General features: G+C 55.4%; 3 protein-coding genes and 1 long non-coding RNA gene across 7 annotated transcripts in view; 2 read left to right on the top strand and 2 right to left on the bottom strand.

Moving 5' to 3' along the window:
- Positions 1-24: 24 nt before the first annotated feature.
- ACD (ACD shelterin complex subunit and telomerase recruitment factor) lies at positions 25-7,749 on the top strand. The gene is made up of 12 exons (XM_060132281.1): positions 25-905; positions 988-1,121; positions 1,274-1,367; positions 1,454-1,530; positions 1,641-1,685; positions 1,801-1,835; positions 1,988-2,139; positions 2,218-2,314; positions 2,401-2,487; positions 2,680-3,026; positions 3,156-3,247; positions 3,329-7,749. The coding sequence occupies exons 1-12, from the start codon at positions 807-809 to the stop codon at positions 3,405-3,407; spliced, it is 1,338 nt and encodes a 445-aa protein (XP_059988264.1). The 5' UTR covers positions 25-806; the 3' UTR covers positions 3,408-7,749.
- CARMIL2 (capping protein regulator and myosin 1 linker 2) lies at positions 3,488-16,837 on the bottom strand. 2 transcript variants are annotated; one of them, XM_060132280.1, is made up of 38 exons: positions 15,823-16,837; positions 15,329-15,567; positions 15,031-15,093; positions 14,807-14,931; positions 14,588-14,679; positions 14,313-14,383; positions 14,125-14,198; positions 13,905-13,980; positions 13,716-13,804; positions 13,499-13,593; positions 13,334-13,420; positions 13,140-13,252; positions 12,948-13,025; positions 12,741-12,817; positions 12,545-12,649; positions 12,290-12,359; positions 12,056-12,137; positions 11,861-11,957; positions 11,722-11,779; positions 11,421-11,593; positions 11,065-11,227; positions 10,883-10,984; positions 9,369-9,497; positions 9,176-9,289; positions 8,849-9,009; positions 8,676-8,763; positions 8,344-8,493; positions 8,092-8,227; positions 7,458-7,693; positions 6,510-6,610; positions 6,064-6,427; positions 5,855-5,977; positions 4,920-4,956; positions 4,706-4,777; positions 4,351-4,572; positions 4,114-4,194; positions 3,724-3,801; positions 3,488-3,645 (listed from the first exon to the last, which is right to left on the bottom strand). In XM_060132280.1, exons 1-38 carry the CDS (start codon positions 15,860-15,862, stop codon positions 3,533-3,535), a joined length of 4,374 nt encoding a protein of 1,457 aa, XP_059988263.1. In that variant the 5' UTR covers positions 15,863-16,837; the 3' UTR covers positions 3,488-3,532. The 2 variants fall into 2 exon arrangements, with proteins under 2 accessions (XP_059988263.1, XP_059988262.1); XM_060132279.1 differs by having other exon boundaries at positions 5,855-5,974; positions 13,140-13,420; positions 14,125-14,383; positions 15,823-16,836.
- On the top strand, positions 13,932-16,901 carry LOC132510356 (uncharacterized). The gene is made up of 3 exons (XR_009537292.1): positions 13,932-14,180; positions 15,052-15,984; positions 16,236-16,901. It is a non-coding gene; the product is annotated as an uncharacterized LOC132510356 (long non-coding RNA).
- A 6,094-nt stretch (positions 16,902-22,995) lies between these two features.
- CTCF (CCCTC-binding factor) overlaps positions 22,996-26,225 on the bottom strand; it is a 49,750-nt gene continuing 46,520 nt past the window's right edge. For 2 of the 3 annotated variants that reach the window (XM_060130662.1, XM_060130661.1), the window contains 2 exons: positions 25,864-26,025; positions 22,996-24,483 (listed from right to left, as the gene is read on the bottom strand). In XM_060130662.1, coding sequence (XP_059986645.1) covers positions 24,299-24,483; positions 25,864-26,025 — 347 coding nt within the window. In that variant the 3' untranslated portion in view covers positions 22,996-24,298. The remainder of the gene's footprint in view (positions 24,484-25,863; positions 26,026-26,225) is intronic. The other variant, XM_060130664.1, reaches the window with a different exon arrangement.

Below are 26,225 nucleotides of genomic sequence, written 5' to 3'. Positions count from 1 at the left end.
TTATTTTTTTAGCTGTGTTGGGTCTTTGTTGCTGGGCGCGGGTTTTTTTCTAGTTGCCGCAAGCGGGGGCTACTCTTTCGTCGCAGTGGGCAGGCTTCCCATTGCGGTGGCTTCTCTTGTTGTGGAGCACGGGCTCCAGTGGTTGTGGCACGCGGGCTCAGTAGTTGTGGCTCACGGGCTCTAGAGCGCAGTCTCAGTAGTTGTGGCGCACGGGCTCAGTTGCTCAGCGGCATGTAGGATCCCGGACCAGGTTTCGAACCCGTGTTCCCTGCATTGGCAGGCGGATTCTTAACCACTGCGCCACCAGGGAAGCGTGAATGCTATGTACTTTTATTTCCACTGGCCTAACAAGACTGCGCATTTTGTAGATGAGGAAACTGAGTCACAACAAATAATTGCTGAACTCCTTGGGGTCACAGGCGTTGAAGTGGCTTTGAGCCACCCACTCGGACCACCCTTGGCTGCAGCCTCAGGCCCCAGATCCCTCCCACTCCATCGGAGCCAGCCCTTGGCCCCTTCCTGCCCAGTGCCACAGGAGTCTTGAAGAACGGCGCAAACGCCCGGTCGCTGCTTGGAGAGATGCTCGGGTAAGAGTAAGCAGGACAGCATACAGTTGAACCAACACGGGTCTGCAAACAAGTTCCCGAATAGGACGCGCTCGTGCGCATGCGCGAGCACGCTCATGGGCGGGACCTCGACCTCAGGTCCGCCCAGCCGCCGTACGTTTCCTCTTCCGAGGAGAGGCGGGGCCGCAGCGCCCGCGGGAAACGCGGTCCCGGGTTGCTCGGCTGGCAACAGCGGCGGGAATGGCAAGCTTGGGGAGTTTGGTCCTGCGGCCTTGGATTCGAGAGCTGGTTCTAGGGTCAGAGGCACTCTCAAGCCCGCGGGCGGGGCAGCTGCTCAAGGTGAGTCCCCACCCCGTTCTCAGGGCCCGGAGACCAGTGCTGGGCCCCGTGCGGTGGGTTTGACGCAGGTCGTCGCCGTCAGGTACTGCAGGAGGCCGAGGCCCCGGGCCCGTCCCGCGCTCCCGACACGTCTGAAGGGGCCACGCTACTTGTGTCCGACGGGACCCACAGTATTCGATGCTTGGTGACGCGGGAGGCTCTGAACGCCTCGGACTGGTGAGAGAGGCTCCGCGGAGCCTGGGAAGATTGGAATCCGGTGGGAGAGCACGAGCCTTGAGCCCGAAGTGGGCGGGTTTCAGGAGGGCGGGCCCCAGGCGGGCGGGGCAGTGTTCAGGCAAACGCGTTAGTGAGGATCGCGCTCGCTGCAGGGAGGAGAAGGAGTTCGGTTTTCGAGGGGCAGAAGGCCGGCTGCTGCTACTGCAAAACTGCGGGGTCCGCGTCCAAGTCGCCGAGGCAGGCGCGGTGAGTGGTGAGGCTGGCTTCGGTGGGTTACTGGGCCCGACTTCCTGACAACTCCTGAAACCCGGTCCCTGAACTCACCCCTCCAGCACGCGGAGTTCTACCTCCAGGTGGACCGCTTCAGCCTGCTGCCCACGGAGCAGCCCCGGGAACGGGTGACTGGTTGGTAAGTGATGCCTCCACCCTCCAGCTGTACTCCCCACCCAGGCCTGGCTGGCGTTGGCATAGGCCTTGGGCTCCTAGTTATATTGACTGCCTCCTACTTCTCCTTCCCAGCAACCAGGACCCGGATGTGCGGAAAAAGCTCTATGACTGCTTGCAGTGAGTTTGGGGTTGGGCTCTTGGGTCAGGTGTGGTTCGGTCAGGGAATGGAAAATCTGTGTTATCAGATAGGCTTCAGGATTTTTTCTCAGGCTTGTTCCCTCTGTTTCTCTAGGGAGCACCTTTCAGAGTCCACCTCCCCCAGTGCAGGTACTTACAGGGGTTGGTCAGTTGCCCATACTCCCTGAAGAGTGATCTCTCCAGCCATCAGCCCTCTGCTTCCTTAATAAGCTCTTCCCCCCCCACCCCCCCCAGTTCCTCTTCTTTGAGCTTCAGCCCATCCCCGGGTCCTCTGTCCCTAGGCCTTTCACTGTCCCAACTTCTGGATGAGGTAGAGGAGGACCAGGAGCATCGGGGGACGCTAGTGAGCCTGGCTGAGAGCTGTCTGATGCTGGCAGGCCCTTGCACAGCACCCCCCCTCACCCGCTGGGCGGCCTCACGCTGCAGAGCCACGGTCAGTCTGGGGCTTCTCTTGGGAAATGTCGGAGTGGGGAGTTGGGCAAGGGCCAAACTGAATGTTCTCATCCTACAGGGAGAAGCTGTGTACTCTGTCCCCAGCCTATGGCTGCACATCTCAGAGAATGACCAGCAAATCCTGAGCTCTCTGGGCCCAGGTCAGAGGGCACAGGGTAAGGAGGACTGGAGAGGTCAAGAGGGGAGTGAGTGCCTGCATGCCCAGTGCCCTCCGTGCTGATAAGCCTCCCCTGACCGCCAGGCCCTGAGCTACCCCCACCACACCCGGCTCTACAGGACCTATCGCTGACTCTCATCTCCTCTCCTCCTTCCTCACCCAGTTCCTCAGGTAAACTGGTGCTCAGGCCCCATGCTCTTGGTGTTGTCTATCAGTTAGATGCCTGGGCTACACAGGATGCTGTGAAAGCGTGCACAGCTGGGTGGGGAGGTGAACACAGTTCCTGCAGGCCTATGTTCACAGGTCATTCAGCTAGTCTGAGCTGAGAGGTCTGTGCCCATGGTGAGTCCCCTTCCTCCTCAGGAGCCCCTGCCCTACCCAGCCACATGCTGTCAGAGGAAAGTGGTGCCAGTATCAGCCTTCTACCTGCCTTGCCCTTGGCTGCTGCAGACCCAGCGCAGAAGGGCAGCTCCCAGCCCCTGTCAGCCATCTGCTCAGCCCATGGCCCCCTGCCCCCCAGTTCCCCACACCCCAGCCATGTACCCAACTCCCCACCCCTGAGCTGCACCCCCAGTCTACACCAAGCCCCTGTAACCATGGCCCAGAGACCTAGTCTGGAGTTCAAGAAGCTAGAGTTACCCCCTAAGACTCGGCAGCCCTCTCCAAGGACAAGAACCACCAAGGAAGCCCTGGAGTCCAGCTCTGTCTGGGTGAGCATAGCACCCCTTACAACTGGAGGGTAAAATGGGGCTGGGCTGGCCTTGGATGAGGTTAGGGGCCTTTTTGGCCTTTAGGCTCCTTTTTGGCTCCTCTCCAGACACAATACCCGCCCCCTTCAGGACCCCGCAAAGACGCATCGTGACGGTTCTGCCTTCCAATATGAGTACGAGCCACCCTGCCCCTCCCTGTGTGCCCAGGTCCAAGCTGCCAGGTGAGTGCCTGGGGGGTGCCCCCACTCTCTTGGTTACCCGTCCCAGTCTCCACTGGCTTACAACCATGGTTCTCTTCCCAGGCTCCCTCCCCAGCTTGTGGCCTGGGCCTTGCACTTTCTGATGGAGCCACAGCCAGAGGCTGAACTAACCCAGGTGTGAGGGGTCGTGAGCACGTGGGAGGATGCGTGCACGGGTCCGTGCCTGGGGGTGGATAAACAGGGCTTCACACCAGCTTCCTTTAAGTTTTTTAATAAAATAATCTCATGCGGCAGGAAAGGAGAAGGTCAGGGGTTGGGGCCGCCGCCTCTTTGGTCTGTGGCTGGGGATGGTGGGCTCCGCTCAGGGTCTGAGGGCTCTGTAGACTGTGGGGGTAGAGGCTCGGCTCCGAGGCCAGATCCTGCACAGGGAGAGAGGAAGGGTCAGGACTGGAGTGAGCAGGCCTGCCGCCCACCCAACTGGCTCCAGCCCCCTTTACCTATGCTTGGAGATGGAGGTGCCTCAAGCTTTGGCCTGCGCTTGAGGACAGGGGAGCGCTGCAGCCGCCGGGGCCGTTCTGAGGGATACAGAAAGACTTGGGGAGGGTTGCTAAGGGCTTGCTGCCTGTCCTTGACCCCCACGCACACTTGCCTTCAGAGCCTCCCCCTTCCCCAGCATCCTCCCACCCCTGGCAGAGGTTGCTTTTGTGGAGGTAGAGCCAGGGCTAGTAGGAAGGGCTTCTCAGACCCTTGCTCCTGGCCTCTGGCTCCCTGATTTCTCAACCCCTCACGCCACTGGTGGCCCCCTCCGAGGACCAGAGCCTCGAAGGGAGCCCCCCCTCCCCCATCTCCTCCTGCACTCAAGCACACATGGAGGTGTCTCCCCTCACCAACAGGGGCCTGGAGCTGGTCCTCATGCACAGACACTGCTCGTCGACCCGCCAAGAGAGGCCTCGGCCTCAGCTGGCCATCTGGGGGAGGCCAGGGTATCAGGGTATGGTCCCAACAGCTGCCCCCGCTCCAGCCCTTGCCTCCCACCTTCAGGGTCTCCAGAGGAGCTGAGTTCCCAGCAGGGACTCCTCCAGGCCCTAGCCCAGTATTGGGTGGGGGTTAGGGTACCTGCTTACCTTCATTCCTGGAGCCTAAGCAAGAATCCTCTGGGAGGCCCAGGCTGTCTGGGGAGGGGCTGGCTCTTCGGAGGCTTGGGCTGGGACAAGGGGAGGGGGGGCCTGGACCATCCTGTTGACCCCAGCCACGGCCCCTGAGCTCTGCATTCAGCTGCTGCCCTAGTGTCTTCCAGGTGGCAGACTCGGGCCCCTGGCCCCCTGGACCAGGTCTGCATGAAGGGTCTGCAGGGAGAAAGGTGTCAGCCAAGACCTGGGCCAGGCGTCGGAAGTGAACCTGACCAATGGTTTGATCCCCTCCAGCCTGTCCCTGCATGACCCCGCATGACCCCCAACATATACAGTGGCCCTCACTCACCAGCAGACACAGAGTGGGTGCGGGACTTGATCGAGATGGGAGGAGCCTCTGTGGAACTGTCCATAATGTCACCTGCAAAGGCAGGGCTAGGGGCTTAGGCTTAGTAAGGGGAAGAAAAACATGGCTATTCCCACTCTTCTGCCAGGGAGAGCAAACCCCTTGGGGTCTATCTCCTCCCCAAAAATGTACTGCCCTAGACCAGGGTCCCACTTACCATCCGAGCCAGCCTTCTTGATCTCTCCATCTTTGCTCTGTAGGAAATAGGGAAGTTAAGTTTGATCCTGTCCCACCCTCGTGCTAGCCTTGTCCTTTTATTCATTCTTGTTATAACCGCCACTAAATGCCCACCGTGGGCTGGGCAAGAACATGGCAAACCCAGTCCTGGTCCTCTTGGAGCTCAGTCTGTGATGGTGGACAGTTAACACACAGAAGCATATGCAAGCACAGACACAGAAAGTAATTTCTTAATTCTGTGATTCACTTTCTATACCTTAATGTTTCTAAATTCAAGCTGAGTTTCACTTCATTTGTGTTTCTTATTTTCCTGAAGTTATTAAAGGGATAGTCCGTAGGGTGGTGGTTCTTATTAGGAACTACGATCAGAGAGTGGCATTAGCAGGGGGGCCATGGAAGAGAGTGAAGGAAGGCCCACAGGGAAATACAGGGATGGATGAAGAGGGACCTGGTGTAGCCCATGGGTGGGGATGAGAGGCTGGAAGTGGGGCAGGGAGGAGTTCCAGACAGAGGAACCTGTGTAGAGGCTCTGAGATGAACCGGGGTTGAGAGCAGCGAGGTGAAAGCAGTGACCAGGGCTGAGACCCCACTGGGCCTTGAGGCAGGATCAGGAGTTAGGGCAATGTCTTGAGGGAGGAGGCCCCTGGAGGATTTGCTATTTCAAATGCAGATGGCAAAGCCAGATGTCTGTTAGATCATCTGTTAGACCATCCACTTCAAGGAGGAGGTATCAGTGGCCTGGGTCAGGGTAGAAGCCAAGAGAGAAGAAAGGTTGACTCTGATGACTTTTATGGGGAGGGGAAAGAATCGACAGACCTGTCATGAGTCTCCTCCTGGTCACATAAATCACCCACACAAAACAAGCTACGTGTCACCTGCCTCCTCACTTCCCACGTGTGTCCCTTCCCAGCTCACTTGCTTCCTCTTGCCTTCGGCACTCCCGCTGCCTCTGCTCACGCCAATCCTCTGCAGCATCACTTGTACTCGCTGTTCAAAGGTTGGGGCCAGCTCTGTGTCTCCCCGCTCCAGGGGCTGCTGCTGGGGACAGAGATACCTGAGTGGGGAGAGAGCCCACTGCCCTCACTGTTCCTGCAGAGCCTTCACTCCCTGTCACCAGGCCTCACCTTGTCAGGTCTGGCACCCAACGTTGTCTCCTCCTCCTCAGCAGGTAGCAGTATCATGGAGTAGGCCTTGCTTTCCCGAGTGTACCGAGGCCGACTCCTGCGGGTAGGGTCGGGGCTGCTGGTGCCCCCCTCAGCCCCCCCAGCCTCCTCACCACGGCCAGGACGGGCTGGTGGCCGAAGCAAGTCCCCAAGTGTGGTTTTTCGAGAGCGGGGAGCTGCCCCAGGGCTGGTCTCTAGATCAGGCCGTGACGCACGTGTTGAACGAGGCTTCTTGAAGGCAAAGAGAGTGCCCAGCTTCTTTCGAAGTGTACGGGGGACAGGGGTGGTACCCCCCTCGGCTGCCGGGTCCTCCTCGGGGGCCCAGCTGTGGGGACAGCCAGCAGTAAGTGGGAAGGCCCATGGAGCATTCCACTCTCTCCCACCCTTTGCAATTGCCCCTTACTCACAGGCGATCCTGATGGATCAGCCTTTTGGAGAAGAATTCCTCCACGCCCTCGTCCACACGGGCACTGAGCCCATTCCCTTCCTGCGGCAGGGCCGGGGGCACCTGAGGAACACGACAGGGTTAAGGCTCCAGGCTGAGTGCAACTGTGACTTCTCTCCACCTTCCTTGTCCAACGGCAGGCTCTGGGCAACTCCAGGACTTGGGAGCTGCAGTGACCCTATAGGGCTGCTGACACAAGCTCTCCCACTGTGCAGCTGGTGGGCAGAGATGCTGGTTTCACGTACCCCCCTCGCCTGTAGTTGGCCCTGGACATAACCACTTCACACCCATGCTTGTCCCACAGAGTATTCTAAACACCCTGAACCACCTGGTCACCAGTAGGCTAGAGCCCACGCACCCGCTGGGTCACACGTTCCCACTTGCCACCCCCTCTGCTCTAAACAGTTCCCTGCAGTACCCTCCACCCCACCCCACCCAGCCTGCTGCCGGCTCAGCGGCGCCTGCTGCTGCGTCAGACCCTCTGGGGGGCCTCAAGCCGGCTCCTCCCCGCCTCTGGCCCCGTGCCCACTGCCCGCGCCAGTACCCAGCCCACACACACACCCGCACCGGACGTGCAGTAAACGCAGGATTGTCCCCACAGCCGGGGGCCCAGCATCTTTCATTAACCCTGGGGGAGGAAGGATAAGACAGACGCCCCCTCTCACACATCTACTCATGCAGCGGCCAACCTGAGGCAGAGTCCTACACCCAAGCGCTCCCCGAACGAAATCCACACACTCGTGACCCTGCATGAGCATGGGGTGGGGGGTTGGCCAAGAAGAAGCCAGAACTCGGCAGTATGACCAGGTGGTCTTGGGCACCCACCTCCCTGCCGGCCTTCACCCGTAAGGCGCAGGGCCACTCACGACCCTCAATTTCACGAGCTCTGGAGTGGGGGTAGGGCGCTCACCTGGGGGCCCCCCGGCGGCGGGCGGTGGTGGTGCTGGCGCCGTGGCCGCGGCCGGGCCCGGGTCGGATGGCGCAGGGGCTGCCCGGCGGGTGGCAGGTCCATGCGAGGCAATGGGCCGGCCGGGGGCCCAGGGGCGGCGGGGCTCGGAGAGCCACGAGCAGATGGCCCCGCCTGCGGCTCTGCATCTTCCCCCGGAGCCGCCAGCTCGGGCTCCGGCTCTGGTTCCTCAGCAGCACCTGAGGGGAGAGCACCAGAAGAGCACCAAGCGCCAAGCCCAGGGAGGTGGCAGCGGCGGCGCTAGGGCGGCGGGGGACCCGCCCAGGGCGCGGGGAGGGGCCCAGCTACGCTGCCCGCCCCCCCACCCGCCCCTCCCCCGCCGCCGCTGTCCGTGGTGCTGAGCGCGGCCCCGAGCGGCGCGCGGCGCCGCCAAGCATGCGCATCCTGGGGGTAGGGAAGGGGTGGCGGGAGGGCGGGGAGGTAACGAGGTGAGAGGAGGCTGTGTCCCGGCCCTGGTCTGCTCAGGTCCCACCCTGTACTAACTGACCACAGCGGACCCCAACTTTGCACGCTGCACGGGGGTCCTGGCCCAGCCCACTCAAGGGTCAGGGAGTTCCCGGGACAGGGGTGAATGTACGTGTCCAGGTGTCCAGGTCTAATGGAACTTCAGCCCAACCTGAGTAGCTCTCTTTCCCTGGGCCCTGACTGTGAGTGGAGGGAACCAGGTGAAGACAGCGGTTGGATTCAGGCCACTTCTGTGGAGGACTGTCATCCTGGTGGGGAAGACACAAACTGAGCCTGGGGTGGCGGGGAGCTGCCTCCCCTCCTACACTCCAGAACAAGATGGGAAGATCTAGGGTTCTAGGCCCAGAGTTCTAGGACCACCTACCTTCTGCTCCTCTTCATTCTCCTTTTCCTTCTCCTCAGGGAAGAAAAGACCTTCCAATTCCCCAGGCCCAAGGGGGCTGGGCTCGCCTCCATCTAGTGCCGGTATGACAGGGGGCGTTGCCTCTGTTGCCTGTTGAGCCAGACTCTCCACCTGCAATACCAGGCACCCCAAAGATGGGAGGCAGGGCCTCAGCCATAGTCGTGTCAGTGCAAAGGGAACCCTGAAATACCCCTGGGCTATCTGACCCCAGAAGACATTACAGAACCCCTGCAAGGCAGTGGCTGTGCATGTGCGTGTGCGTGTGTGTGTGTAAGCACGCAGTTCCTGCTCACCAGCCGATCCCGGGCTGCACTGAGACCCGCCACAGCCTGAGCCACAATGCTCTCTGCCAAGGTCCCTGTGACTGACAGGCGCATGTCCCTGACGGCAACAGAGGGCAAGGGTTAGTGTGCTGTCTCTACCCAGCCCAGCCCAGCCCAGCCCAGCCCAGCCCTATCCAGCCTACCTGAGCCTCGTGAAGGCATCTTGCAGCAGGTGCTCTGGGAGCAGCTCTGGGAGACCCCTTGAGCCTCCCAGGACCCCCTCTAGCTGCTCCCTCCACCTGGGTCCCTGCAGCATCTGTGGGCAGAGGCTCCTTGTGGTGTCCAGTGTGGTCTGAGTGAAGTCCTGGGCAAAGGTCAGAGCATGGTGAGGGTGTGGCTGGGGCCCAGACCAATTGGCTTGAGGCTCCAACCCTCACAGAACATTGACTCAGGGGATATCACAGGCAAGCCTATGGATGGGGGTCAAGCCTGAATATGGAGGTGGGGCTGGGGCAAGGGCACTATCTCACCTGAATGTCCCGGCGGCAGACCTCGCCCACCTGTCCCAGGAGGCCCTCCAGCTTCTGCCGCAGCTGCCACTGGTGGCTTGGGGAGCTCCCAGCCTCATGTAGAATGGGGAGAATCTGGAGGCCATGGAGGAAAAGGAGTTGCAAATTGACACCTAAGAGGGGAAGGGTCCTTGTAGTGGGAGGGGGTGCTCACACTGAGAGAGAAGTTGGCGTTTTGGATGGCATCCTCGGCCTGGTGCACAGCAGCTTCACCCTGGGGCCCAGCCCCACAGCCCAGCAACTCCACATGCTCCTGCACCGACTGACATAGTTCATTCACTTCCTGGAGGGCAAGAGGAATCAGTCTCAGCCTGGTCCCCTCCCCATCCCCTGACCGCTTCCTTCCCAAGGTCTCCAACAGGGTGAGTGAGGTCCTGAAACTGATACCATCAGGACAGCCACTTAGGGACCCTATCTGTTCAAGGAGGGAGAGCAATGTCTCCTTTAGTTCATTGTAGGTACTTTATATATACTTCCTAAGTGTCCAGAATGGGAAGGAAAAGAGCTGTTAGTCATGTCAGTGTTTTAGAAGTTCAGTCTGTTCATCATCCAGCTAGAGGACAGATTGAGGGATGAAGAGAAATGGGAGTGAGGAGTCATGGAGGAAGGATCAGGGGCAGAGAAGGATGGCTGGGGTGGGAGTAAAGAGTGTGTGTTTGAGAGAGTCGGTCAAGAGGCAGAACCAAGGAGGTCTGTGGGGGCTTCGGTGTGGCCAAGAGAGACATGGACTGAAGCTCTGTCCACAGCATTTGGTGGGTGTGGGCACCAGCGAGATTGGGCTCCAGGGTAGAGAGGAGAGAGAGATGTGGGAGACGATGAGATCACTTGAAGACACAAAATGTGAAGCCCCTGCAGGATGTCTGGGTCACAATGCCTGGGCTCTGGAGCTTGGGAGAGAAGTGCGAATTGGGAATGGATGGATGGGGAACATCTCACCAAGACAAGGTACTGGAGGGAGATGAAGCCAGAAAAAGGGTCACTGGGTTTGGCCACAACAAAGGTCAGTGGAGAGGGGAGGGAAGCCCTGTGAATAGGAAGTCACAGGTGGGGCTACAGTTGGGGGTGGAGAGAAATGATTGAAGATTTTAAAATACCTCCTGTCTTTGACAGGGGAGCCTATTTAAATGCTTTAAGGGAATTCCCTGCAGTCCAGTGGTTAGGACTCCACACTTCCACTGCAGCAGCCCCAGGGTCAATCCCTGGTCCGGGAACTAAGATCCCGCAAGCTGTGCAGAGCAGCCAGAAAATAAAAAAATAAAAATAAAAGGTTTGTAGGAGATACACACTGTAAAGTATTTGCATAGGTGACAGGGCATATTGCTGGCAACATACTCTTAAATAGCTCAGGACAAAAAAAGTTCTGTTTGCTAGTCTTGTAATTTTTCTGTAAGTTTAAAATTAGTTCAAAATTAAAAGAAAGGAAAAAAGTGCTTTAAAAAAGCAACTAGAAAAAAAAAAAGCAACTAGGAGTGTTATTTGGGGAAACTATTTCAAGAGCCTTTGGCTCCTCTGCCGATCAAGGAACGGGACTTGTCTGGGACAGCAGGATTCAGGCACCATGGCCCTAGGAAAGTCAGAGCCTCAGACTTATGGAGGCTCTCAGCTACCACAGCTCTCCCCATCCCCTACCTTCTGTGTGTGCTCAACGTCGAGGGAGGGGGTTCTGACCTGTTCGGAGGGGTCTGACCCCAGACCTAGTGGCTTCGGGTGGGAGGTGCAGTCAGTAGAAGCGTGGTCTGCGCGGTTGTTCCGCAGGAGACAGGCTTGGATCTGGGCACAAGAGATATTGAGAACTGGTGGGGGGTGGGGCCAAGGCACAGAGGAGGGCGGGGAAGAGAGGGAACCCCCACCTGATGCACGGCACGTGCTGTCAGTTCAGGGCGGCTGCGCTGCGCCTGGGCCACATCGTTCAGTGGCAGAGGCATGGCCTTCAGGCTGCGGTTCTGCTCCAGGGCCTGTGCCACATCCAGCAGGCCCAGAGCAGACGTGTGGTTCCGGTCCCAGACCACAGACCTGGGCCGGGCCAGGGTTCAGTCGGGGGTGGAGCTCTGCAAGGCCCCATCCAACCCCGTTTGCCTTTCCATTCGTCTGGAACACCCCTGCGCTCCACTTGCTCCGCTTCGTTCAGCTCTGCCCCTTAGCCCAGTAAGCCCCTCCATACACGCCCTCCTCCCCCATTTGGTCCCGTCCCTCTGACCCCGCCCACCGGAGCCTCGTGTTGACCCGAAGCGCCTTGGCCAGCATCTTGGCGCCGGTGTCCCCCATGGCGTTGCCGCTGATATCCAGAGCTGTCAGGTTAGGATTGGCGCCCAGGGCCCGGAGCAGGACGCTGGCGCCCAGTTTCAGTCGCGACTCAGCCACGGACAGAGACTGCAGGGGCTGGGGTTAAGAGAAAGCCATTTGCGGTTGGAGTCAGGGGTCAGCAAGCAAGGCAGGTCAGGGAGCAGGAGTAAGAGGGGTCACAGGGGTCCATCGTCTGAGGATCCTGCATGGTTCTGTGAACTCACACAGTCATCATCCTGCATGAGCTGAACAATCCGGTGCAGGACATCGTCCAGGGTCTCCCTGTGGGCAGGGGCAGCGGTTGGCGGGAGACCCGGGTGGTGGGGTGCTGTTGGGAGGCCCAGGAGTGAGATGGAGGCTCACTTGCACCGGACGTTGAAGTTCCTTCCAAGCGCCACGTGTCGCAGGGACCGACTCCTCCCGATGGCCAGCACCAGAGTCACCATGTCTGAGCCGAAGCCTGGGGGTGGCTCAGGTCAGGCACAAGGCGAGGCTGCGGGGGTGGGAGGGGTGGGAATTTGGAGGATGATGGGAGGATGGGTTTCTGGGCGGCCTCACCATTATCCGCCAGATCCAGGGAACTCACTGCGCCAGCGTCGCACACTAAGTCTTGAATCACCTGAGCGCCGGCGGAGCGCAGCTGAAGGTGGAAGGTGGAATGAGCTCAGGCCAACAGGCCACAGGTGGGGAGGATTAGGCCCTCAACTGCCCAGCGCTTCCGCCTCGCAGCCCCAGCCCCACAGCCGATGTGTGGGCCCACTGCCCGCTCTCGTCTCTGGGCCGGGCGCTCACCTCACAAGCGCTGAGGTCCAGGTGCAGGTCGTCCATGTGTGTGTTGAGCGCGAGGCCTTCCAAAAGCGCCCTGGGAGGGAATGTCACAGGGGGTGGCGGGAGCTGGGAACAGGGGCCCTAGAGCGCGAATAGCAAGAAGGAAGGCCCAGGATGCCAGGGGGGTCATGGGTGCGATACGAGCGGGGTGAGGTGCTGGAGGCCAGGCCTGGTGGTGGCCGCACAGACGGGGGCCTGGCCGTGGGCAGGGACACTGACCTGAGAGCGTCGGGCGGCAGCTTGCAGCCCGCCAGGCACAGGTACCGAAGCGTCCCGGCGCGGCTGAGGAAGAGCTGCAGCGCGTCCGGCGCAGCCCTGGACTTCCTGGGGCGGGGGAGCGGGAGCATTTGGCTTCCTGGCGCGGGAAGGCGGCTCCCGGCAGAGCCCCACCCCCGCCCCGCCCCGTCCGCCTTACGTGCGGGAGAACACGTTCCTCGAAGCGTCGAGGTGGGTGAGGCTGGCGCAGCAGCCGCGGGACAGCGAGGCAAAGAGCTGCGGGAGGAGCGTGTGGGCTACACTGGCCGGGGGACTGAGCCCCTTCCCGCCCTGCCCTCCAGTCGACCCTTGGGCCTCAGGCCTTGCCAGCCCGACAAATCATCCCCCCCACTGACCACCCCCTCACAGTGTCCAGGGCGGTGTCAGTGCCTGCGAGATTCAGGAACGTCAGAACATTAGGACGGCTCAGGAAACTATAGAGGCCCTGGTGGGAGGATGGAGATGGGAGGGAGGGAGTCAGGGATCACCCCACCAAAAGCTTCCTGACACCCCACTGCCTGCGGCGCCCCCAATCACCGCCCTAAGGATGGCCACTCACCCCATTGTCCTCTGAGGCCCCCAGTGCCCCGGGATTCCCAGAAAGGTCCAAGTGGGTTAGGGCAGAGTCAAAGGCTGCATTGAAAGCCAGCGCCCGGCCCAGAGCCCTCATTCCTGGTGGTGGAGGAGGGGGCTCACAATCAGGCTGCCCCACCTCCCAGCTCCACCTCCCCCAGCCATCCTCAGCCCACCTACCTCGCGGTGTCAACCCAGTCTGCGCCAGGGTGAGTCTTCTCAGGGCTCCAGGATGATGCTCTAGGTGTCTGCTGAGTGCAGCCACGCCTGGAGGATGGGGGCAGCAATATGGGTCTCACCTCCTTCAGCGCCAGCCCCCGGGGGGTTCCCCAGGCTCAGCCGTACCTCGGTCATCCAGCACGTTCCCCGCCAGGCTGAGCTCCCGCAACCCGGAGCTCGTGTGCCCTGCCAGGGCCTGGGCCAGTCGCCGGACAAAGTCTCTGGGGACCAGACCCCAGATGTGAGGCTCTGACCCTGGATTCCCAACTCCTCCCCAGGCCACTAGTCTCTCCATCCCAAGCCCCCAGACTCCCCTCCCCAATCCCTACCCTGTCCCCCCTACCCCCTCAGGCCACAGGTCTCCAGCACCAGCTCCTCCAGGTGGGATGACTGACTCATCATGTGCAGAATCTGTTCCAAGACCTCAAGGCTCTGAGAACCAGAGGATGGGGGGCGCTCAGTGGGCTACACCCTGGCCCTCCAGGCCACGCCCCCACCCCCACCCCCACCGCCGCCGCGCCTATGCTCTCACCAGCTTCATGTCCACGCAGGAGAGGCACCGGAACCACAGGTTGTAAGACAGGGCGGCCACACTCAAGGCCAGGTCCCTGGGTGGAAGAAAGGGCAGGGGCAGAGCTCAGGGCCCTCCAGCCAGATCCTAGGCCCAGCATCCCCCCTCCATGGAGAGGCTAAGGCCCAGGAATGTGGGTCATGGCATCCTCTTCTCTTCACAGACCTTGCAGGCCACTCACCGACTTCCCAGATGGCTGAAGTCGCCTAGGCTGAAATGGCGGCAGCCCTGACGATGGTAGATGGTGTCCACATCCTGGGTGGGAAGAAAGTACCTCCAACTTACTTGGGATACAAGGCATAGGGAGGGACTCAAAGCACATGGGGGATCAGATGTCTCCAGAGCCTCCAGAGAGGGCCCTACTCTCACCCACTGAATCTCCTCTCGGAAAGGGAAGCCATTGTAGTCACACAGAGCCTCGTATGTCTCCGAAAAGCCACCTGAGTTGGTGCCAGGGGTGTGGTGGAGCAGGGGTGGGGGAAAGAGAGAGACAAAAGGTCAGAGATGGAGGAAGATCAGCCCGAAACTGGGTAGTGGCTGTGCCTTGAGTGGCTCTGTTCAGTTTGTGAGACCTCCAAATCCAGGGGTCAGGATGCAGGAGGGGGTCGGCTGAAAGCCCTGTGTGGCCCCACCTTGGCCCTTACCACAGGGGCTGCTGGGCGAGGTGGCCTCTGAGGGGCTGCTTCTCTCCAGCCGAGCCAGCATGGAGGGGGGCGTGGGCCTCCGGAATAGCTTCCTGAGGAGGGACATGGAGAAGGGGGCAAGGGACTTCTAGGCCCTGGGAGTGCGGTCCCCACTGCGCCATCCAGAGCACCCCTGGCTGCCCTCCTTCCCCGCCAGCCCCCTCAGTTGCTGGGCCTCACCCAAGGGTGGAGCAAGGGAAGACCTTCCTGATGGCAGCAGCGATGTGCTGGGCCAGCTGTTCCAGGGCAGCCACACCAGGAAATTCCAGGACCAGATCAGGCAGGGACTCCAGCTCAAAGGTGACCTGGGGTGGGTGGGGCAGGGGCTGGGCTCCAAGTGTGGGGCAGGTTGGGGGGAGGGGAAGACCAGACTGCAGGCCCTGGTGGGGCACTAGGGGTCTCACCTGAGGGGGTGTCTCCTGCAGCGCCATGGCCTGGACCTCCAGGTAGCTGAACGTGCAGTCCACCTGCGGAGCGCCTGGGTCAGCCTGGACTAAGGCCTGAGCCCCACCCTCTTGGGAACCCAGTCCTTTGTGCAGCCTGGATCTCAGAGCTGGACCTGCCTACACTCCAGTCCTGCCTGCTCCCGGGAGCCCAGGGCTGTTGGAAGGGCAGAGCCCGCAAGGACACCACCACAGATGCAGCCCTCATCAAGGAAGCTGCTGGAGGGCAAAGGGGTGGCAGCTGGGCCCTGGGACTCACCCTCAGGGGAAGGCAGGTGTGGAGCAGGTAGGCTCTCCATCGCAGCAGTGCCTGAGGGGAGAGAGTGTCTGACACCCTGGGCAGGGCAAGAGCCTCTTTCTGCCGGGGCCCCAGTGGCCCTCCCAGCCTCTGCCCCCACCATACCAGGACATGACCTTGCTCAGCACCCTCCCGCTCTGGCAGCCAGGTTTTCAGCAGCAGCTCTGCCTCCTTGGGCCACAGGAATCTGGTGATCTCGCCTGTGGAAGGGCAGCCTGCTGGGCAACTGGTCCTCCCATGGAGGTCAATTCATGCCCACGGTCTGTATCGGGCTAGGGGGCCTGGGCTCATCTGTGGGCCAGCGAGGAAGGAGTGGAGTGGATTTCGGCCGCCAAGCCCTCCCGAGGAGCAGAGGGAACCGCTTGCCCGGTGCCACGAGGCACTGGGTGGGCCTCTGCTTTCTGGGGCCGCTCCGCTTCCTCCCAGCCAAGAAGGCGACAAGGGCCAAGGCTTACCTCGCAGCTCGCAGGATATGCCGTCGGGGGTCTGGGCCATGCGGCCGGCCCGGCGGCCGGGTGGCCCAAGGAGCTCCGACGAGAAACGGTAGCGGCGGGTGAGCACAGGAAGCCTGGGGCCTCGGCGCGCACTGCAGCCACCTGCTCCTCCTGCAGCGGAAGGTAAGCGCCGCTTCCTGCCAGGCCGCCCCCGGCCCGGCTCCTCCCTGCCAGGCCTCCGCGGGCTGGGAGAAGTCGCGCGGGTACGACGGTGTAGGAGGGGGGCAGATCCCAGCTGCCCGCCCGCGCCGTCGCTCAGGAGCTACTCCGTTAGGGCAGACCTGGGGAGGGAAGGGAGAGGTGTGGCCGGGAGGGTCTCGCGTGTCGCGTGCCTCTTTCGGTTCCTACCCCACTACTTCCACCCCGCGCCACAGTCCCCGCCGCGAGCACCAGGGGGCGCTGCCCGCTCGGAGATCTCTGCGGCCCGCCTCGGTCCGTCCCCTCCAAAGCCCAGCGGGGAAGATGGACAGCACTTAGGACGCAAGGGGCGTCTGTTCAGAAAGGAGCATCGGATCCCTCCTAAACCTGGAGGGCCCTATCTGTTGTTCCTAACCTGGAGTCCCTCAACCCGTCGGAGAGTCACAAACTGTTGACAGGGTGGAAAAAACACCAGATGGGCCCCACAGCCTTCTCTGCGGCAGAGGTTCCTTAGCTTTCATCAAGTTCAAGCTGGGTCAGGGCCAGAAGATGGGGGTGTACCATCAGGGGGCAGCCAGCCCCAAGGGCTGCAGGGAGGGGTGGAGTGACTCATGAGCAAGGCAATGTATGTGTGTGTGGGGTCCTCTCATGTCTGCATTCTCCCTGAGCTGGAGAGAGTTTGAGGAGGGGGGAACCACTAGGAGAGAGGCCAAGGAGGCCATCAGGTCATGGGATGCATGATACCCTATAAAACACCAGGGACCTAGGGACTTCCCTGGTGGTGCAGTGGTTAAGACTCTGCGCTCCCAATGCAGCGGGCCCGGGTGCAACCCCGGGTCAGGGAACTAGATCCCACGTACATGCCACAACCAAGGAGCCCGCCTGCTGTAACCAAGACCTGGTGCAACCAAATAAATAAATAAAATAAATATTAAAAAAAAAAAAACCAGGGACCTAGATTCCTGAGGGTTCACAGGAGGGGATTCCATTTTTTTCTTCTATTAGTCTAATTAAACTCTATGAGATAAGGAACAGCCCTCTACCCTGCCCACAGCTCAGCCAGGCAGAGGTGAAACAACCTGAGAGGAGGTGAGAGACACTGGGCAGAGTCTCTTGGTTTCTTTCCCATCTCCAGCTACCCCTCCTCACCTTGAGGCCTGGAGACAGTGGGAGCATTTTCCAGTCATCTGACTACCACCATCCCCCACAAAATCTCATCTCCCTTTGCTGAGGTCCACCATAGATTAGGACAAAGTAGAAATTGAATAGTAACAACTTGGAGGAAGCCCCCTTCCCTAAAGCAGCAGGGCCAGGTGTGATAGCCCAGGGCCGACAGGGCAGGACTCAGCCGGAGAGGATGCTGAGTTCCTGCCAACAGAGGTGAGAGGATGTCCTGCTCTGCTGCCTCCCAACTTGAGAGAGAGTTCAGGTTAAGACTCTCACAAGAGACCACACAGAACCCACCAACTGCTTCTAGGGTGCGAGCTCAGCAGCTCTCACACACAGTATGGCCAAGTGGCCAAGAATGAAGGTTCTGAAAGCACACTGCCTGAATTCAAGTCCTGACTCCACCTCTTACTGGCTGTTTGACACTGAGTAAGTCACAATCTTTCTGCGCAACCAGTTCCTGTTTTGTAAGCTGGAGCTATTAACTTACCTTGAAGTGTAAGGATTAAATGTTTACAGAGGTGCTCACAACAGTGGCTGGAACTCAGGGAACACTCACATTTGCCAAGTCTTACCAGGGCAACCTTAAGACTCCAGAACAGAAGGATAGAAAACCCCCCTCACTGGGATTTTTCTGTTTCGAATGACAAGAATGAGAAATACAAGAGGGAATAAGTGCCAAAGGGTTCGAGCTGCTCCCAGGTGGAGGGCTTCTTGAGACCAACAGCTGCACTGGAGGCATAAGCCCCTGTCTAGTGAGTGCTGTGAGGACAAGCAGGGGGCTGCGGAGGAGGAAACCAGGATCAGCCTGGAGATTAGGATGGGGGGCCAGGCTAGCCACACATCTCCGTAACTGCTGGCTGTCAGGGTGGCGGTGACAGAACAAGCATAACTGCTATCAGAGACCAAGTGGGACTCAGCTCCCACAAGTGAGTGACTCATGAGAGGGAGAGAGGCCTTCAACTTGTTCAAGACTGTCTCTGTGTTCTAGACAGCATGACACTCCGTGGGTGCTCAGGAAATGCTAAAAGCTCATAATGAGGAATAAGCCCCGCCTGCACAGGGTGACAGGCCAGGCTGCAGCTCCCAGAACTGCCAGGAAGCTCCCGTCTCCCGTGTGGAGTAAGAGTGTGAAGGTTTCACATTCAATGGAGTCACACAGGATGTATCATAGGGCTATGCCAATGGAGGAATCTCCTTCCGGCCTTAGCTGCATCACAATGTCACTTTTCTTGCCCCCTCCCCAACCCAAACCAACCTACTTGTAAACAATTTGAATATATACAATTAGAACAGAAAAGCTATGCTGAAGATACAGATAAACTGCTTGCTGTTCTATGAAGAGATTTTCTGTTATACTTAAAAAAAAATTGTTGGGACTTCCCTGGTGGCGCAGTGGTTAAGAATCCGCCTGCCAATGCAGGGGACATGGGTTTGAGCCCTGGTCCGGGAAGATCCCACATGCCGCGGAGCCACTAAGCCCGTGTGCCACAACTACTGAGCCTGTGTGCCACGACTACTGAAGCCCCCACGCCTAGAGCCCATGTTCCGCAACAAGAGAAGCCACAGCAATGAGAAGCCCGCACACCACAATGAAGAGTAGCCCCCGCTTGCTACAACTAGAGAAAGCCTGCGTGCAGCAATGAAGACCCAACTCAACCAAAAAAATAAATAAATAAAATTAATTAAAAAAAAAATTGTTTTGGGGGGTGGGGGTGGGGCGGCTGTGTGGCTTGCAGGATCCTAGTTCCCCGACCAGGGAGCGAACCCGGGCCCCCTGCAGTGGAAGCGCAGAGTCCCAACCACTGGACCACCAGGGAAGGCCCTATGCTTAAAATTTTTAAAAAGCTATGTGGCCACTGAAACAACTCTGGTAGGGGGTGCTCTGGTTCCTGGTGGCAGTGGGGGTTAGCCCATGCCTGGGATGGAGACCAAATGCCCTGACAGCCTCGGGCCACTAACATTCAGTCCAAGTTGCTGATTGCCTGGTTCACAGTCCCAAGGCTCCTGACGATACCGATTTTTCTGGGAGACCCGACTGTATGGATACCACAAACCAGCTGAAGCCTTCACACAGCTTCTCCACTGTTACTTACTTTTCACTGAAAACTGGAATTCTGGTTAAAAAACCCTATAATTATCTCGAGATCATAAAAGCTATTTATGACAAACCCACAGCCAATATAATACTCAACGGTGAAAAGCCGAAAGCCTTCCCACTAAAATCTGGAAGAAGACAAGGATGCCCTCGCTCACCTCTTCTATTCAACACAGAATTGGAAGTCCTAGCCACAGCAAACAAGAAAAAGAAATAAAAGGTATCTAAATTGGGGGACTTCCCTGGTGGTGCAGTGGTTAAAAGCCGCCTGCCCATGCAGGGGACACGGGTTCGAGCCCTGGTCCGGGAAGATCCCACATGCCACGGAGCAGCTAAGCCCGTGCACCACAACTACTGAGCCCGTGTACCACAACTACTGAAGCACATGTGCCTAACAAGAAGCCCCCGCAGTGAGAAGCCTGCGCACCGCAACAAAGAGTAGCCCCCGCTTGCCTCAACTAGAGAAAGCCTGCATGAAGCAACGAAGACCCAACGCAGCCAAAAATAAATTTTTAAAAAAAGTATCCAAATTGGAAGGGAAGAGGTAAAACTGTCATTATATGCAGATGATATGATACTATATATAGAAAACCCTAAAGACTCCACACAAAAACTACCAGAACCGATAAATGAATTCAGCAAGATACAAGATTAACATACTGGTTACACTTCTTTACACCAACAAGGAAATATCACAAAGGGAATGTAAAAAAAATACCTTTTAAAATCGCAATCCAAAAAATAAAATACTTAGGAATAAATCTCACCAAGGAGGTGAAAGACTTACAGGCTGAGAACTATAAAACATTAATAAAGGAAACTGAAGATGATTCAAAGAAATGGAAAGATACCCCATGCTCTTGGATTGGAAGAATTAATAATGTTAAAATGGCCATACTACCCAAAGCAATCTACAGTTTTAATGAGACCCCTATCCAGTTACCCATGATATTTTTCACAGAACTAGAACAAATAATCCTAAAATTCATGTGGAACCATAAAAGACCCAGAATTGCCAAAGCGATCCTGAAGAAAAAGAACAAAGCAGGAGGCATAACCCTCCAAGACTTCAGACAATACTACAAAGTTACAGTAATCAAAACTGGCATAAAAACAGACATATGGATCAATGGAACAGAGTAGAGAGCCCAGAAATAAACCCAAAGCTTCAGTCAATTTATCTTTGACAACGGAGGCAAGAGAATATATAATGGGGGTTTCTCTGGTGGCGCAGTCGTTAAGAATCCGCCTGCCAATGCAGGGGACGTGGGTTCGAGCCCTGATCTGGGAAGATCCCACATGCCACGGAGCAACTAAGCCCGTGCGCCACAGCTACTGACCCTGCGCTCTAGAGCCCACGAGCCACAGCTACTGAGCCCGTGCACCACAACTACTGAAGCCCACATGGCTAGAGCCCATGCACCACAACTACTGAAGCCCACATGGCTAGAGCCCATGCTCCACAACAAGAGAAGCCACCACAATGAGAAGCCCACTCACCGCACCGAAGAGTAGCCCCCGCTCACCGTAACTAGAGAAAGCCGTGCACAGCAATGAAGACCCAACACAGCCAAAAATAAATAAATTAAAAAATATATATATATATAATGGGAAAAAGACAGTCTCTTCAGCAAGTGGTATTGGGAAAGTTGGACAGCTGCATGTAAATCAATGAAGTCAGAACACACTCTCTCGCCATACACAAAAATAAACTCAAATGGCTTAAAGACTTAAACATAGACATGACACCATAAAACTCCTAGAAGGGAACATAGGCAAAACATTCTCTGACACAAATTGTACCAATGTTCTTAGGTCAGTCTCCCAAGCCAATAGAAATAAAACCAAAAATAAACAAATGGGACTTAATCAAACTTACAAGCTTTTGCACAGCAAAGGAAACCATAAAAAAACTGAAAAGACAACCTATGGAATGGGAGAAAATACCTGCAAATGATGTGAATGACAAGGGCTTAATTTCCAAAATATACGAACAGTTCATACAACTTAACAAAGAAAAACAAACAACCGAAGCTAAAAATGGGCAGAAGACCTAAATAGCCATTTCTCCAAACAAGAAACACAGATGACCATATGCACATGAAAAGATGCTCAACATCACTAATTATTAGAGAAATGCAAACCAAAACTACAATGAGGTACCACCTCACACCAGTCAGAATGGCCATCATTATAAAGTCTACAAATAACATGCTGGAGAGGGTACGGAGAAAAGGGAACCTTCCTACACTGTTGATGGGAATGTAAGCTGGTGCAGCCAGTATGGAGGTTCCTCAGAAAACTAAACCATAATTCAAAAAGATACACGCACCCCTATGTTCAAAGCAGCACTATTTGCAACAGCCAAGACACGGAAACCACCTAAATGTCCATCAACAGATGAATGGATAAAGAAGATGTGGTACGTATATACAGTGGAATACTACTCAGCCATAAAAAAGAATGAAATAATGCCATTTGCAGCAACATGGATGCAACTAGAGATTATCATGCTAAGTAAGTCAGAAAGACAAATACCATATGATATCACTTATATGAGGAATCTAAACTATGACACGAATGCACTCATCTATGAAACAGAAACAGAATCACGGACATAGAGAACAGACTGGTGGTGGTGGTTGCCAAGTGGGAGGGGGGATGGGGGAGGGATGGAGTGGGAGGTTGAGGTTAGCTGATGTAAGCTTTTATATATAAAATGGATAAACAACAAGGTCCTACTGTATAACACAGAGAACTATATTTAATATCATATGACAGGGGTCTTCCCTGGCGGTGCAGTGGATAAGACTCTGTGCTCCCAATGCAGGGGGCTCAGGTTTGATCCCTGGTCTGGGAACGAGATCCCACATGCATGCTGCAACAAAGAATTCGCATGCCACAACTAAGGAGCCCACCTGCCACAACTATAGACCCGGTGCAACCAAATAAATAAAAATGAAAAAAAAATCCTATGATAAACCATAATGCAAAGTAGTATTAAATGAAAAAGAATGTATATATAACTTAATCAACATAACATACTGTAAATACTTCAATTAAAAAAAATTAACAAACAAAAAACCTATAATTAGTGGCCAAAGCTTTCATCTAAAAGGGGCTTGCCAAAGGAATCTACCCAGAAATGGCCAACAGCAGCAAAATGGTATTACACTAATGCATAAACTTCCTAACACACTCCCTTTCCATCCTGCTTCCTAGGTGCTAACAAGCAGCTGTGCTATCTAGGACTCTCTCCCCACAGCCTGGTGGTGGCACATCTGTCTCCCTTTCAAATGAACTTCTCTAGAGCAGACTGGGCCCAGCTTCTCTCTGTTCCCCTGCACTTGGCAGAGCTCAATGTATTTTGATCCCAGCTCTCCTTGAGCTGAGATCTCGAGGCCAGAGATTCCCATCAGCCCCTTCTCCTCTAAGCTCTGTGACCCACCTGCTCTACCACAGGCAACCGGCTCTTCAGTTGGATCATGGGGCTGGCAGCTGTATACACTCACCTCTCTACTCACATACCACTTTTGGGGCACTGAAACTTGCAGCAGGATGCACTCAATATTCCATCACCTGCCAAGATCATCTCTCATTTGCTAGAGAGGAAGTGGTCATCCTGGAAACATAGCTTGCATCTGAAGGGCGAGGAGGCCTGCACCGCCTGAGGCTACGCACATAGACCCCTCTGGGCCCCTCGTTAAGCAGGAATCACACAAGTTGGAGTGTTTGGAGCACTTGTTAATCCGTTATGATTTATTAGCTGTACAGCAGTAGATCCTCCTCCCCAGCTTTCAACCCCATTACATATTTTATTACAGGTCTCATGTTGGCGTCCTAAAATAATGAAAAATATCACACAGTACAGCTAAGTACAAAATGCATCAACCTAGAGTCTGATAGCTAACTGATGGCTCTCTTAAAAGCAATACACAGAAGAAAAAAGTGTTTGAAATCAGCAAGACTGAGGCTCTCTAAAAAACACATTTTAAACATGTGACAGTTCATGTGCAAGAATCACTTTTTAGTTGGTTTTGCTTCACATTATTATTTTTTGAAGATTCAAAGTTTAAATTACTGACCTAGTGAAATTTTCTGGCCCAGCTTTTAAGAGCTGCTGTGACCCACTCATAATCACCCTTCTGCTTTAACAGAGGATGTATAAAACACAAAATTCAGCTACAAACAAAGCAAAGAAAATGTAGATGGGAAATCATAACAAAGTTAATTGTACAAGGTTCAAATGCTGGCTCCATGGGCTGGAAAATTATGATCTTCCATGTGGGTGTCCGTCACTAGCGGGCAGCAGTCTGGGTGCCATTCTGCTACATGATTGTGATCCAATTCCTTGTCAACATTTACATACTACAGTCTGTGGAAACTTAATTTGCAAGTAATTAAAATGCTGGGTTTTCTTACACTGCACTTTTCAACCTCTTAATTAATGGAAAAGATTAAAATGTAAAAAAAGTTATTTACAAGCTTGACCATACCAGAAACTTTGCCAAGAAAGAGGCAAAGTCTTCAGGACAGAAACCAATCGTAGCATGCCATACTACTGGTGTGCAACTGACTCCAAGCAAAGAGAGTCAGGGCAAAGCAAAAGCAAAAACCAGTTTAAAAGTCTAAGTCCTTCCCAAGTCTGCATTTACAATTAAAAACTCTCCTGGGAAGAAGACCATAGAACTCTGGGAAACCCAGTGGTGGTTTCTGGAGTGGTTTACCATAGCAAGAGAGAGGGTTCAATGTCTCTGTTTCCATCTAAGAAAACCAGTTAGGCGTCAACACTGTCCTCAGCACTTCACAGTAAACCCTCAGGGACTCAGAACATTCCATTATTTGCTAACATCAAACAGCAAGTTCTAGTTAAATCACATTTTTCTAACATCATCCTTGAAGTTTTAGTTCTCAGTATGTTTGGTAAAATGATGCTTTTCCCAAAGCCAAAAGAAGAAAGAAGGGAGAAAAATTAAGATGCGGGCCGTTTAAACACAGCCCAGAGCAGTCCTGGCAACGAGCGAGGCCCCGCCATCACCGGTCCATCATGCTGAGGATCATCTCGGGCGTGAGGTCTCCGTTGGGGGCGTCTGTGGCGGCTGGCTGGGGCTCCTCTTCCTCCCCCTCTGCGGGCTCTGCGTCTGGCTCTTTTTTGACTTCAACTATAATGTTCTCAATTGCACCTGTATTCTGGTCTTCGACCTGAATAATGGCTGTTGCTGGCAAAGAAGAGCATGAACAAAACAAATGCTCCATTAAAGCCCCCAAGGATTGCAAGGGTCTTTTCAGACTTGACACTAAATGAATGTCAGCAACACAGGAAAGCCTTAGATTCCATACAGAGAAAGTCAATCAAAAAGACCTAATAACCTAAAATGCGGCCATACACAAAGCCCCACTACTCTAGATACTATCAAAGAACAAAATGTTGGGCTTCCCTGGTGGCGCAGCGGTTGAGAGCCCGCCTGCCGATGCAGGGGACACGGGTTCGTGCCCCGGTCTGGGAAGATCCCACATGCCGCGGAGCGGCTGGGCCCGTGAGCCATGGCCGCTGAGCCTGCGCGTCCGGAGCCTGTGCTCCGCAACGGGAGAGGCCACAGCAGTGAGAGGCCCACGTACCACAAAAAAAAAAGAAGAACAAAATGTTGACACTCCTCTTCATATGACTCCCAAATTGCGTATTAAAAAACTCATAAATTTGAGTTTAAATGTCATAAATTTGGGCTTCATAATACTGTGTGTGAGACAGGCAAAAAATGCAGATGGTGCGGGACTAGGAATACTTCACAGAGTGTGGGATGTAGGTCCGTTTTAGAGATGACCCACCTATAGCAAAGAACCTGACATTTTTGAGTCTGAAGTCCTCCCAACACCCAGGGCCCTCCCGCCAGTTCACTCACTCAAGTGTGTGTAGGCAAAATAGTTCCCGGGATCTTTAGAGTCAACCACCCCATTGCAATAAGACATCTGGACACGGGGCTCAGGGAGCATGTTAAAAAAATAGATGAAACCCTGTATTTGTTAAAGAAAGAAAAAAAATTGCCAGCTTTTAGGAGATTCATGAATAGGACAGAGATCTGAGACCCTGCAGAGCCTGCTGTCACAAGGGCCACGTCCCGTACAGGACTGCTACGTGGTGTGACGTGGAGGGTGAACACCTCCTCTGTGTCCTCTCATAAATCAGGAGGCCAGCAATAGAATCCACCAGCCTGGATTTCTTAGGAGGGACAGTGTCAGCTCAGAAATTGCTTTTTCCCTCTATCTTTTAAAATTTGGCTGTTTTACGTTCATTACCACATCAATTTTGCCAGCTGACTATGACTCTGGTTGTTTTGTAAAACTCTCCCACATTAACAGTACCCACCTTGTAGAACATAAGTACCCTTCTACTCTGGATTTTCTCCTACTGAAACCTAACAGGCCTCTAGAGATGTTCCTCCGTAAAAACCAAAAAATCGCTTCCTGAGAGTTTGTTCCCAGTGTGACCTTAATTTGTTCTCATGGCTCAGTTCCCATCTACCCAAAGAATAAGGACCTGTCTGGCCTCCCCACGTGTTAGGAGAGGACGCCAGCCTGCTGTGCTGAGACAGTCAACTTACGCTGGGTCTGTTTGGGCTGGTTGGTTCTGCCAGGGGGGCGTCCTCTCCGCTTCTTGGCAGGTGGTGGGGCTGGGGTCACAGGCTGAGGCTCTGGCTCGGGTTCAATCTCCACGGCAGGCTCCTCCTCATCCTCATTGTCATCCAGGTCTGGCTCAGCATTTTCTTCTCATGAAATCAGGAAGAAGAGGTAGTGGGGCAAGGAGAAGAGTGGTGGAAGAAAAAATAACACACAAATAATCACATATTCTGTGAAGTCTAGTTACGTATTTATTTTCATCGTTAAAAGCCCATTTAAAAAATGCTTTCACTGGAATTTTTGTTATCAGTGTTAACAGAGTACACTGGTATTGATGCAGAATAAG

The sequence above is a fragment of the Lagenorhynchus albirostris genome, chromosome 19, assembly GCF_949774975.1.
Source record: "Lagenorhynchus albirostris chromosome 19, mLagAlb1.1, whole genome shotgun sequence".
Classification (NCBI taxonomy): Eukaryota; Metazoa; Chordata; class Mammalia; order Artiodactyla; family Delphinidae; genus Lagenorhynchus; species Lagenorhynchus albirostris.
This window is presented reverse-complemented; position numbering and strand designations above follow the sequence as displayed.